The sequence below is a fragment of the Phycodurus eques genome, chromosome 1, assembly GCF_024500275.1.
Source record: "Phycodurus eques isolate BA_2022a chromosome 1, UOR_Pequ_1.1, whole genome shotgun sequence".
NCBI lineage: Eukaryota > Metazoa > Chordata > Actinopteri > Syngnathiformes > Syngnathidae > Phycodurus > Phycodurus eques.
The window spans coordinates 21,040,186-21,054,531 of NC_084525.1; the positions used below are offsets into that span (position 1 = coordinate 21,040,186).

Genomic DNA, 14,346 nt, shown 5'->3' on the forward strand with positions numbered 1-14,346 from the left:
TCTCAAATATTTTTGCATAGTTTCCACACTTTAATGTTGAAAAAAAAGGAAAAAAACATCAAACAAATGTAAATATCAGACTAATATAACCCAAATGAACTTAAAATGCTGTTTTTAATGGTGATTTCATTTATTAAGGGGGAAATAAAACTATTCAAAGTTACCCGACACTGTGTGAAAAGGTAATTACCCCCCTTGTTAAATCGTGAATTAATTGTGGTTAATCACAATTTTTGGTTAATTTTCACTGATCACACCCAAGCCTGATTACCTCCAAACATATTGAAAGTGTGGATATTTTTTGATACAATAATTAGTGAAAATAGTGATTGTGAAACATGTTGGTAGGGTTGTTGTTTGAGGAAAAAAAAAATCGACCGTTGAAATGCTTTGAGAACAGAAGACGCCACGTCATGCCAGATGAAGTAAATCTTGCAGAGATTGTTTGCATCACAAATGCCTCCCTTTTTTATTCCTACATACACCTCTGCAAATATCAGAACAATTGGCTCTGTATTTATGATTTTATCTACGCTTTTCCATGTCAGCAGTTTCGATTACCCCACATGAATAAGTCATTTCTGCATCTAGACATGGCTTTCGTCAGCTCAATATTTTATTCATAACACCCCAAATGACTCTAAGATGTCCCAGTAGAGTTCCTATAGATCACAAAGCGTTTCTGTTGGTAACAATGTTTTAGTGACGTGGACTTTGACTGGCTATCATAACGTCGGATGTCGACGGTATCGATCTCCCGGCCAGATACACTCCTTACCTTGGCGACGACAACAAGAGTGGATCGCTGCGACTATATTAGAAGGACAAAATGGGGAAAAACGTGTGTTGGTGGTCACCGGTGATCAGGACAGTAGAGGACGTTCGTTTCAGGCTTGCTTGTGGTATGTTCACATACGTTTAATACGATACGGCTCGCAAGCAGACAACAAAAACGTTATGTACCCTAGCAAGCTAGTGCTAGCACTAACGGTTGTACGTAAACATGCCGCCGTTCTGTCAAATCATGCTCTAAAGTTTCGGTGTGGGTGAAGTAATTTAATTACAATAAAGTCATTTAATTACAGTAAGTTAGCACACATTATTTCTGTCATGTTGTAATGTTGGTTTGACCTGACTGATTAGAATACATGACCTGACTAGAGCAGTGATTTCCTACCTTTATGGAGCTAAAGAACATATTTTACAATTGAAAAATCTCACGGCACACCAACAAACAAAAATGTTACAAAAAGTGGATACATTAATTACTGTATTTACTTCCTGCCATCTGATAGAAGAGCATTCATTTGTTCTGTCTGTCACTATGCCTCACTGGCATAGATAGATGAACAAAGATACATTATTTGTTGTAAATATAATTTTTTGAGCAATTAAGTACACAAGTATATACAGTAAATGAACAGGTCATTTAAATAGTCACATTGCTCCATCTTGTGATCGGATCGGTTATCGTTTTTTTAAACTCGCTGATTGGTGATCGGCCCCAAATCGTATAAAGCCTGGTCAAAAGTCAATAGTGCACATTATACATAGGTATAGGGGATAATGAAAAAAACTTCCACTTTTATAAATGTATGCTGCCATCTACAGGTTATAAAAAAGCTGTACACTTTCATTCCAATATGCCACCGCTACCTCGAGGTTATGAGAAAGTTATACACTTTCATTCTAATATGCCACTGCAACCTAGAGGTTGTGAAAAAGGTGTAGCCTACACTTTCATTCCAATATGACAGGGGTACGTACGTATGACTGCATATATGTACAGTTCTGCTCATAAGTTTACATACCCTGGCAGGATTTGTGAAATAGTTTTTTTAAATTTTTTTAAATATGACTGATGACTGAACAACACCCATCATTAATTTCTTCATGGTTATGTTTTGTTTAATGATAATGCTTTTCTGAAATGCTTGACAGCTTAATTTGCATCTCATTAAAATAAAATTAAATGTGTTTCGCCTGGCCCTCCATGTTTTCTTTAAAGAATTGTACCCATTTTACAAGTTATGGCTGGGTAATTAAACATATGAGCACAACTGTATCTTTTCTCATTTACTAAATAAAAGTAGGGCTGTGAATTGCAAAATAAGAGCAAGTAAATACAAAGAATTACATGTTCAAATAAAGTGCTTAATGCTTAGTCTTTGGAATAACTAACAAAATACAGATAATACTTCATGTTTTGATCATATGGGTAGACGCAAAACCATGCATTGTAAAAATGCACTATACATAGGTAGAAGGATAAACTTTGGGGGTGCGTATTATACATGGGTGCGCATTATGCACGAGAAATTACGGTAATCTACTGGTAATTGGATTAGCCGTAACAATGTTTCAGTGTTGTATAGCCAATTGTCAAGCAATCTAAATCGGTTCAGTACATTGTAGGGCTAATTGAATGTTGTGACAGGGCCACAGAGAAGATTCTAGGGCAAGCACGACAGCTGGTGGATGTTAAGAAGGAGGACGGATTTTCCGCCCTGCATCTGGCCTCTCTCAATAATCACCATGATGTTGCTGAGATTCTCATTAAGGAGGTGATTGTGTGACATAATTTAACAACATTTGAGTTTTAATTGTAGATGTTAGATATACTTTAACAAGGCTTTTTTCCCTCCCACAGGGACGCTGCGACATAAACATCCGCAACAACCGCAACCAGACGCCACTGCAGCTGGCGGTGACACAGGGCCACACCGATCTGGTCCAACTTCTTGTGGTCGAAGGTGCAGACCTGAACATGGAGGATGAGGATGGCGACACCGCCATGCATGTGGCCCTGCTGCGACCACAGCTGGCTAATGTGATGCTGGGTCCCGCTGTGGGAAGCAGTAGCAGTAGTAGCAGCAGCAGCAGCAGCACAGAGGAAAGCGGCGAGGGCTGTGCCTCCACGTCTCTCTATTGCAGGGTAAATGATGGGGGAGCATGGTGAAGGGGACGTTTTGTTGACCTGGTGGATGCTTTGTCAAATAAGCAATATTTATTACTTACTGCTTTTGTTTGCAAAGGAGTGAAAATTTTACGGTAAATTTCCATAGGAAGTTAAGCTGTGCAATTTTAGAAAGATTGAGAGTAATTAAATGGAAAGGTATCACACGTAAGCATAAATATAAACATTTTGTTTTGTCATAAGCAGATATCCATGCAAAAAATACAAAATCATGACATTTTAACTGATTTACCTGGAAGTACAACTATCAAATTTCTGTTTCATTTAGAACAAAAACATGCATTTTGAATTAGATATTACTCATCCCCCCTATACAACTCATTCAAAATCTCATTCAGAAAATAAGATGATTTAGTGTCTGTTTGGGGTGGGTGGGGGAGGGGGGGGGGGTGTATGCTGAGCGGAGAACATTCCAGTATTAGTGAGGCATCGAAATGAAAATTCTTGGCCAAAGCCGAAATCTCAAAATGAGGAAACCATGGCCGAAACACAGAAACACAGAAAGAAATTACTATGTTATTAGTAAAAGTGTATTTATGGGTATGACTGCAATGCTGCAAACCTGTAGAAATTAACTTCCAGAACGATTTTTCTGAATTTCCATATTTTAAAATTATGGCAAGTACATTACGAAGGGACAGTTATTGCAGTACATTATGTAATTGGATAAAAAAAAATCAGCATGCTGTTCAATTGAACAATATAATCATTACGCATTAATCGTAATCATTAATAAATGATGGCTTCAATTTTTATTTTAATGTATTTATTGCTTCAACCATGTAGTTCACACTCAGAATCAGTTTCATTGGCCAAATATGTTAAAATACACACAAAGTATTTGTCTCCGGTAGTTGGAGCCACTCTAGCATAACAACTAACAGCCATTTAAGACATAAAAAAATACGAGAGTGGAGAGTCATTGAGCAATGTAAGTGTACCACTAGTGTGGTGGTACTGATATAATAGCAATTGTGCAAATGATGCAGTCCTCAAGCAATTTAGAGCAGTTTAAAGTGACTAATGATCTGGTATAGTGACGATTGTGCAAATGGTGCATTGAGTTCTCAAACATGAGTAGCCAGTAGTAATCAACAACAATGCAAATGCAAATGCAGAAATGAAAGCACATAGTGCAGCGTGATAAAACAGTGAGTGTACGAATAATGGAGAAGTGTCCCGACAAGAGATGTGCAAAATTGGTAGCATGTTGCAATGAAATTGTGAGTTAACTATGTAAGAAGTTAATGGCAAGAGGGAAGAAGCTGTTGTCTGTTGGTTTTAGTTTTGGTTATTCAATAGCGCCTACCTGAGGGAAGGAGCTGAAATAGGTGGTGACCAGGATGTGGAGGTTCCAAGAGGATTTGCCCTTTGTTTAAGTCCTGGCAGAGGTGGGTAGAGTAGCCAAATATTGTACTCAAGTAAGAGTACTGTTACTTTAGAATAATAGGACTCAAGTAAAAGTAAAATGTAGTCATCCAAATATTTACTTGAGTAAGAGTAAGAAAGTACTAAATGAAAAAAGCACCTTCATTCGCATCAGTGATTTTCCGGCACCATTGCAACATGCAGTGAGCTAGTTAGCTGTGCTTATACCCCGAAAGTGCATCTTCCCTTCGGCTAGTCGGGTTCCGTCGCCACTTTTCTTTTTTTTTTTTTTTTTTTTTTTCGGGGAAAGTCATATTTTCAGTGAGAAAGGTGGAAGAAGTTGTGCAATCAGCCTCAAGAGGTTCTCCCTTGTCATTTGTCGTGTTTGTTTTCAGGTGACTGTTTTGTGAGGCTGTCATCCACCGTTTTATCACAATGGTGTCTTGTTTGTTCCTTTCCGTTCCCACACTCTCTCCTCTTCATCACGTGTTCTCACAGCTCAACGCTTCGGGCCTTCTCGGGAATACTGAGCTCAGTGTTGGATCGGCGATCGCTTGCTTTCTTGCGCAGGAGGGGGCTAATATCGTCTATGCCAACCACAAGGGGAAGAGCCCCCTGGACCTGGTTGCAGACAGCAACATGCAGCTGCTCATCAAAAACTTCTCAGAGAGGCAGAGGTATTTGTCTGGAAAATGACACAATCAGTGCATCGTGTACACGCTTAAAAGCTGCTGGCATCATAAATTGTTTGCGTTGTCGTCTCTCAGATTACAACGCCTGCAAGCTATAATATCTGGCCAGGGCCCAAGCGCTGCTAACCTGCGTCGTGTTCACACTACACCCAACACCATGACCAATGTGGTTCTTCCTGCCCCACCCGGGCCCAGTGAATGCCTCATCTGCTCTGAGCTGGCTCTGCTGGTTCTCTTCTGTCCCTGCCAGCACAGGGTGGCCTGTGAAGGTGAGTTCACAGTTCCTGTCATTTCAGAATCAGAATCATCATTTGAAATCATACACACAATCATACATTTCTTTAGAGTCCCACATACGTAACTTGCTTAACAATGACTAAATACTGACTAAAATGACTGCACACATGTACAATTGTACTCATAAGTTTACACACCCAGCCAGAATTTGTGAAATATTATGTTTTGTTTTGTTTTTTTAAATACGACTGATGACTGCAACAACCATCATTCATTTCTTTATGGGTTGTTTAATGATAACGCTTTTCTGAAACACATGACAGTTTATTTTGAATCCCGTTAAAATAAAGTTAAATGTGTTTTGCCTGGTCCTTCATGATTTCTTTAAAGAATTGTACACATCTTACAAATTCTGCCTTGGTAATCAAACATTATGAGCACAACTGTGTGTTTTCTCATTTAGTAAATAAAAGTAGGGTTGTGAATTTCAAAATAAGAGCAAATAAATAAGTATTATAAGGTGTTCAAATAAAGTGCTTAACTTCAGAATAAGTCTTTGAAAAAATTAACAAAATACAGATAATACTTCACGTTTTGATCACATGGGTAGAAGCAAAATCATGCATTGTAAAAATCCATTATAGATAGGTTAAAGGGTTTCCCAGAATTTTTAGGTCGACTTTGGGGGTGCACATTATACATGGGTGCGCATGATACACGAGAAATTACGGTACTCATTATTACAATACTAAGCTTTACACGTTCAGGATTTTTGGGGCCGATCACCGATCAGCGAGTTAAAAAAAACGATCACCGATCCGATCACAAGATGGAGGAATGTGCCTATTTAAAAGTTCTGTTCATTTACTGTATATACTTGTGTACTTAATTGCTCAAAAAATTATATTTACAATAAATAATGTATCTTTGTTCCTCTATTTATGCCAGTGAGGCATAGTGACAGACAGAACAAATGAATGGTCTTCTATTAGATGGCAGGAAGTAACTACAGTAATTAATGTATCCACTTTTTGTGACATTTTTTTTTGTTGGTGTGCCATGAGATTTTTCAATTGTAAAATATGTTCTTTGGCTCCATAAAGGTAGGAAATCACTGCTCTAGTCAGATCGTGTATTCTAATCAGTCAGGAATTAAATTACTTTATTTTGAATTAAGTGACTTCACCCACACCAAAACCTTAGAGCATGATTCGACAGAACAGCGGCATGTTTACGTCCAACCATTCGTGCTAGCAGTAGCTTGCCAGGCTACATAACATTTTATTGCCTGCTTGTGAGCCGTATCGTATTAAAAGTACGTGAACATACCCCAAGCAAATTGTGGCATTAAAGCCAATCAGCATAAAATGCTAAATATCGGCCGATATCGATCAGCCCGATAAAATCGGTGTAAAGTCTATGCAATATACAAATGTTTTTCATTTAACAAGAGCTGATGCATGTGCACATACACTGACGTAACCCATCTTTGTTATATCATCACGTCTTGAAATAAACATTGTCTGATCATTTAAGTGTACCCCAAAGTACTATTCTGCTTAGTACATGCCAGTCTAGCAATTAACATGATTTGAAGCTGTTTTAAGGTGAAATTACTGCATACTGTATTGGCGATCTTGTGCAAGTATTTTCTTATTGTGCTCCTTGCTTTAACAGAGTGTGCCCATCGAATGAAGAAATGCATTAAATGCAAAGTCACAATCACCAACAAAATTCGACAAGGTAAGACAAAACCCCTCCCTCTTTGATTGGGACAACGTCGCGGGCCAAACTCAGTATTTAATGAAAAATCACTGCGATGTGTATGTTTCCCTTTTCTGCAGAAATGTAGCATTAAAGTTTATCATTGACAACAAACTTAAATTTTGCTGAAACACTGAATCTGGAATAAAAAACTTAATAATATAAACACGAGAAATCAAATTTGCGATAAAAGACATCAGTGGTATTTGTTTGTTGTTTTGTATTTAAATAGATAGCATGAATTCTTCTGTCGCTCTATCTTCTATTTATCTATCTCCAACTACCTTTCTTTTTTATATAAATCTTTTTTCAAAGGCCAACAACAAAACAACCCCAAAAAATAAGAATGGCCTTCAATAAAAATCCATACCTCAAACTATTAACAGTCCCTGCCTTGGAGTTGATAAAGGGCATTAAAAAAAACATTAATTCAATTGTTATATTCTTTGTTACAGCAACATTGCTCCGCACACGACAAACTTTACTTTAATGAACAGATAATCTGCCTCCCACCTGTCTTGGAAGTTAACTGTTTTCCATCTTCATTGGGCCATTTTTGGGAAGGGGGAGTGTAAATTTGCTCGAGGAGACTGGTAGCATAGTTGCCAACGACTGCAACAGAAAGGAAAGGGGGGCTTGCCGGTCTAGACTGATGGGCCAACACACTAGCAGCTCTAATACACATTTAATATGGTCTTGCGGGCCAAATATAATTACATCGTGGGCCAAAATTGGCCCCCGGGCCTGAGTTTGACATATGTGCTCTACAGTCTACCACGCGTAGATGCACATAACAGGAAAAATTAAGCCCGTGAATTAAGGAGCTACAGCTAGGGAACTGAACAGCTCGCTGTGGCTTGCCCGACTACGGCAACGTCGGTTAAAACCTCAGCGCCTCGTTCGGACGTCTGCATGGTCCCCACATAACACACACACGGGGAAGTTAACTGTTTATTAACCATAAGCGCAGCGTCACACGTTTTCAATATTCAGCCAGGAGTGGACTACAGCGAACGTATTTGATTGACAGATGAAGGTCTCAGCTCAAGGGCATGTGTTTTACCTCCATGGTGATTTTGTCTTTTTTTTTTAATTCATTCAAATTTGGCAAGCTTTTTAAAAACACTCTTCTCAGTTGTCCGTCAAGTTTAAGAGACTTTTTTTTGGTTCTCTCTAGTGGTTTAATGACGACACCTGCACCAAATGTTTAATATTGGTTTGGTGCAATTTTTGTAAACAGAGCCTGAGTCCGTTTTATTTATATCTGAGATATTTTATTTCTCCGATTGGCTGGCGACCAGTTCAGGGTGTACCCCGCCTCTTGCCCTGAGTCAGCTGAGATAGGCGCCAGCACGTCTGCGACCCTAATGAGGAGAAGCGGTACGGGAAATGGATGGATGGAGCTTTTATTTATTGTTCTACATTACAATGACAATGTTAATTATTCCTCCGAATTAAAAGTTAATTGTTCTTACAAAGGATGAATTTGATTTATTATGCATTTGTGTAATTATATCAGTGACATGAAAAAAAAAATCAATACTGTCATTTATCATGATAGTCTTGGGGAAAGTATATCATCCTAGAAAATGTGCTATCGTGATAGGCCTACACATATATTGAGAGAAAGCAAGAGCAACGGATAACACAAAAATATTGTACAAACTGTATAAAAAGTAGAGTAACAACTGTAATAAAATCTGTAGTATAGTGGGACCGCAAAGCAAGAACTGTGATATAGCAGAGGATTACTGTATCTGTATACTGTGATGATCAGTTGCAGGGGACTCATTATTCCAGGGCTAGGACTCGTTGTTTCCAGACATGCGCATCCTGGTACTTGCATAGTCTCAAGTACGAAATGATCTATGCATACATTTAGAAACTATTCTGCCAGGACCAAACTACCCTAATTTGGATCAGCACCAAATTCCACATATTCAAAAATGAACTCATACTGCATGGGCCTGAATTTTGTTATTAAGGTCCATGCGTTATTCATTCAAGCTGAAGTATGCAGTTTTCAAAGTGCTTACAACACAAGAGCTTACAATAAGTGGCTTTTTCATGGATGGACTATTGCCAAACACGAAATGTTATCAGTTTGCTGTTGTTTTAATGCAAGGTACAGTCAATGAAATATATGAGAAGTGAACTTAACTGATTACTCAGTGAGAATGGTGACATGACGTACGATGTAGGTTTTTATTATTATTATTATTTTTCAGCAGGAGCTGCTATGCAATGCGCTGCCAGGCCGTCTGGGAGCAATTCAGGTTTTAGTGTCTTGCACAGGGGACAGTTCGACAGCAGAGAGTCAGAGCTGGGATTTGAACCACCTACCTTTCAGACACTAGCTGAACCTGCTCTACTAACTGAACGACCGCCAAGCCCAGCCATGTAGCCATCCACGTATAGGACACCACCGTTTTAAATATGTTTATGATTTGTCAAGACCTGTTGAATTTTTCTTTTTAACTTTTGTTGGTAAGCCGAGTTAATATATCCGGCCAAGAAACTATGGTAGTCTCCTTTGCGAAGGTCTGCGATGTGTCCTCACAAGACTGCATGCGGTCACGCCTCCTGTCTCAACAGTCTCTGATTTGCGGTTGCCGCGCCGTGACCAGTTGTAAAACAATAATTTAATTTAATTTAATACGTTTTCAAAAGATTATTTTAATAATATTCTCCTGTCAGGTCATGCAGTTTTAACATATATGACAGTGTTTTTGTTTTGTTTTATTTTTTTAACTGCCAACTCTACCTTTAAGTCCTCTTTTCCATTGCACTTTGCCTACTTGGTTCAGGTACAGTTGAAACCAGAAGTTTACATACACTATAAAAAGACATACTTTTTTTCCCTCACTGTCTGACATGAAATCAAACTAAACTTTTTAGTTTAGTCTGATTTCTTGTCAGACTGAGGGAAAAAATGTAGTGTGTTCTGAAACAGTATGTAAACTTCTGGTTTCGACTGTATTTATATTTTTTCCATTGTCAAAATCCGTTCCTACAGTTGGGGTACCAAGACTGCCGAGCAGATACCACATGCTGGTTGCTAATTGGTTAAGCAGATTGGCCATCGTCGTGTCATTGTAACATTTGAGGCTACAGGCCGAGAAATGACAAAAATAACACGCATGCTGATGTTTATAAACTTACACTATATCTTGGTTCATCATTTGCATCCCCCGTAACATTGCAGTTTTTTTGGGGGGGTGGGTCGGCCACGAGTGAGCGCATATGTGGACGGGGGCTTCCAGCGGTGTGGCTACTTTAGAGTGCCTCGTTGTTGTGGCGTGGAAAATCCGAGCAACGCCCCCGTGGGATATATTCCACCTTCTGGAAGCTTTACATGGATATATTTTCGAAGCTCAAACATGTAGTTATGTGCAGGCAGAGAAGCTAGACGTAGAACGCATTTTTCCAGGTCACAGAAGTAATATTCGATTGACAGTTGAGCAGGAGTGGTTTTGGCGCATTCAGCGGACCCACCCACAGCATTTGAGAGGGCAGAGAATGGCTTGGTTTTTCACCACTTTGAAGCCTCATTTTATATACCTGATTTATTTTTAATTCATTTAAATTTGCCAGTCTTCTTAACAACACTCTTCTCTGTGGTTTGTAAAATTTACAAATCACCTATTTACTACTCCGTCCTCAGACCAGACCGAGGTGGACTGCAGCCCTCGTACGGAGAACGCCGAGCAGCACAACCTGCTGAAGCAGCTCCAGTCTCGCTACCGGCAGATGGAGGAGCGGATCACCTGCCCCATCTGCATCGACAACCACATCAAACTGGTCTTTCAGTGTGGACACGCCTCCTGCATTGACTGCAGTGCCGCGCTCAAGGCCTGCCCCATCTGCCGGCAGATCATTCGCGAACGCATCCCCTTGTTTGTTTGAGCAAGGAGAGTGAGAGCAGTGGCTAGCTGAGGGTGTCTCATTCATCACCCCCCCCCCTCCCCCCCCCGCAAAAAAACAACAACAACATCTGTCTGAACGTTGCTGCTTTTACGTGGATGTCTGTTACCCGTCATCCTCTCTGGCTGGCTCAGCCTCGAGTCTGTTTACATGGCTACACAGAAAGAGTCCGTCCCGTCCCCCCCCCCCCCCCCCATCCCCTACAGCCCGTCCTGTGATTTACGTTTGCCCTCATTTGGATCTGGGAATAGTAATCAGTATTAGTCTCCGCAGTGGCCGCTCTATATAGTCCCCAACCACTTGCCTGTATGCAAGGGGGGAAATACACACTATACAGTATATGCATGAGTATATGCATATTGTAACACTAATGGGTGGTTTGTCATTGTTGTGGTTTTTATTTCTTTGTAAAGTACAGATTTTTATTTATGTGTGAAAGGTGGTATTACTTCGTAATGTCCTCTGGTGTTCGTTTGGAGGGGTGGAAAAAAGTGTTTTTGATTCTACTGAAATAAATCCCAAGCCAATGTCCTCTTACTCAGGGTATCAAAACTTTCAAAAAGCACTTGTGATATCCATAAAAGGTTCAACGTCGTCGCTTCACATTGTGTTTTTGTCGGGAGCTGCCTCAGAATGGCAGAGGTCGTTAACCTGAAATAAATGTCGTCGTCAATAGTGAGATGAATGTTTCTGCAACAAAATAGATGGACATGTTCCTCTTCTAAAGGAAGAAAAGAAATGAAGCTCCCGACAAGCAACCGTCCACACTGTTTGCGTATTTACCGCCCATCAGGGAGCTTCCACTGTGTTTACTGTGTGTACCGCTGGCAAGCAGGAGGGTATTTGTGTTGTAATATAGAAGGGCCAAAAGATGACTGAGGTTGTAACATCGTCTACCTTCCTGCTGGAGTCATTTCACAAGAAAAGCGCATTTTCTCCTTTGGCGCTCTGGATTGTACTCTCCAGCTTCTTTCTGCTGTCTTGGTGTTTCTTGAAGGGCTTCTGTGTATGAGAAAAAAAAAAAAGTACATTTTTAAGCTTTATTTAATTTTCTTTTTCTGTAATTAACTTCCACAGATGAGGAAGGTTGGATTTTGTTTGTTTGTTTGGCTTTTTAAATCTCCCATTTTGGGAGAGCCAATATTGAAATTTGTATATTTTGAATGTCAAGGTAGGGAAGACTCTGTCACTCTACCTTTTTTATGTGTAAGGAAGAAAAGTTGAGAGAGAGAGAGAGAGAGAGAGAGAAAACGCCGCAGGGTGTGAGGTGAGTCAAGCATAAGTTTTACTTTGAACAACATCAGTGCCAAATCGCATGGGCATTGCAAACAAATTGAGGTTTTAAAGCTGTGGCGACAGACTAAAAATTCAAACTTTTCCCCTAATGTTACGTTGAAGTCAAATATCAGGTGTATTATGAGCACGCTGAGTTACAGGAGTGCACAATAACCTCACAGTGTGGAGTGATTCCAAACTCTCTTCCAGTCAGTCCTGTATTGTTTGGAGTGTTTTCCAAGAACGTATATTCAAGAGTTATCACTTGAGAGGAAGTTTTTTGGGGTTTTTTTGTAAATGTAAATCCTGAGTTATCGTTGAAGGCTTTGCAGGCAAATGCAATAATGTTAAACAAAAGAAATGGTGACGATAATGGTGTTTTTTAAATTGTTTTCAATTTTTTTTAATTATTATTTATTATCTCCCCTTGATGGAGGTAGCTGTGATAATAAGCGCTAATCAATTGATGTTTGAAAGAATAATACTAAAACAAGTCAATTTTACTTTTGGTTATAGTAAAGTTCAGCTCTCGGAATTCTGATGTTGGCCTTACTTTCTCTTCCTCCTCAGTTTCTGTACAAAAATATTTTGCAATAAATATGGAACACTTTTCTAAGGACATGCTGCCTTGGGATTCTTTTATTTTGTATTTTGACAAGTTGCAGGCAACTAAGTTATTAAATAGTTTCACTTGGAAGCTTTATCTACAAGTTTGTATAAGTACATTATGATACATTAACATATACTTATCTCCAACATGCGTTCAACTAACTTCCCCTCTAAGTAGCGCAACTACTATAATGCTTCTCGTCCAAATTATCTAATTGTATTTGTAATTGTATTTGTTGTCATTGTAATGATATGTATTAAAGAAATAATTAGCAATACCGGTTCCACTCACCCTATGATTTATGTATTTCCCCCATTCGTGGCGCTTTCTGATGCAAAGAGATTGTTTGAGGATGTGTGATCCTTTATTCATGAGACATGACAAATTACAGTCCTGCGAAAAGGTACTGGCCCTCTTCTCAAATTGTTAGATTTTTGCATAGTTTCGCCACTTGAATGTAACCCAAGTGAATTTAAAATGCTGCTTTTAAATGGAGATTTCATTTAAGGGGAAAAATTGACCTGTCCCTGTGTGAAAATGTAATTTCCCCCTTTGTTAAATCATGAATTAATTGTAGCTCATCACAATTTTTGGTTAATTTGAACTGATCACACCCAAGCCTGATTACCTCCAGAACTGTTCAATCAAGAAATCACTTACAGAGAATCTGTCCCAACACAATCAAGTCAGACAAAAGATCTTGAAATGCTGCAACAAATTTACACGATCCAAAAAAATTCCAGGACAGTTGAGAAATAAAGTAATTGACATCTAGTCTGGAAAGGGTTACAAAAGCCATTTCGAAAGCTTTAGGATTCCAACGGACCATAGGAAGAGCCATTATCCTCACATGGAGAAAACATGGAACAGTGGTGACCCTTCCCAGGAGTGGATGGCCTACAAAGATTACCCCAAGAGAACAGCAATGACTCGTCCAGGAGGCCACAAAGGAACTCTGAATGATTCCCAGAGGTGGGTTGTAACGTGCTACATTGCGCCAATCAAATGGGATCACTAATATCATTTCACTCCCAATTTACCAATCAGACGACACAAGGCAGTCACATGACCGCGCACGGAGCCTTCGCGAGTCAATCAAAATGACTAATTTTTCACTGATCAGATGACACAAGTAAGAAAGTACTCAATGAAATGTATTTATTTTTTTTTTTCATTTTCTCAGCCGCTTATCCTCACAAGTGTCGCGGGAGTGCTGGAGCCTATCCCAGCAATCAGCAAAACACTGTGAATTGGTCGCCATACAGCCAATCGCAGGGCACATGTAAACAAACAACCATTCACACTCACATTCATACCTATGGGCAATTTAGAGTCTTCAATCAACCTACCATGCATGTTTTTGGGATGTGGGAGGAAACTGAGTGGCCGGAGGAAACCCACGCAGGCACGGGGAGAACATGCAAACTCCACACAGGCCGGGCTGGGATTTGAACCCCGGTCCTCAGAACTGTGAGGCAGGTGTGCTGCCACTTCTGATT

The 14,346-nt window shown here is 39.6% G+C and overlaps 1 protein-coding gene across 4 annotated transcripts in view; it reads left to right on the plus strand.

Moving 5' to 3' along the window:
• The window catches only part of mib2 (MIB E3 ubiquitin protein ligase 2), a 78,730-nt gene extending 65,872 nt beyond the window's left edge, over positions 1–12,858 (plus strand). For all 4 annotated transcript variants that reach the window (XM_061682608.1, XM_061682616.1, XM_061682598.1 and 1 more), the window contains 6 exons: positions 2,438–2,564; positions 2,651–2,935; positions 4,844–5,022; positions 5,113–5,306; positions 6,952–7,017; positions 10,703–12,858. In XM_061682608.1, the coding sequence (XP_061538592.1) occupies positions 2,438–2,564; positions 2,651–2,935; positions 4,844–5,022; positions 5,113–5,306; positions 6,952–7,017; positions 10,703–10,944 (1,093 nt within the window). In that variant the 3' untranslated portion in view covers positions 10,945–12,858. The remainder of the gene's footprint in view (positions 1–2,437; positions 2,565–2,650; positions 2,936–4,843; positions 5,023–5,112; positions 5,307–6,951; positions 7,018–10,702) is intronic.
• The last annotated feature ends 1,488 nt before the right edge of the window (positions 12,859–14,346 follow it).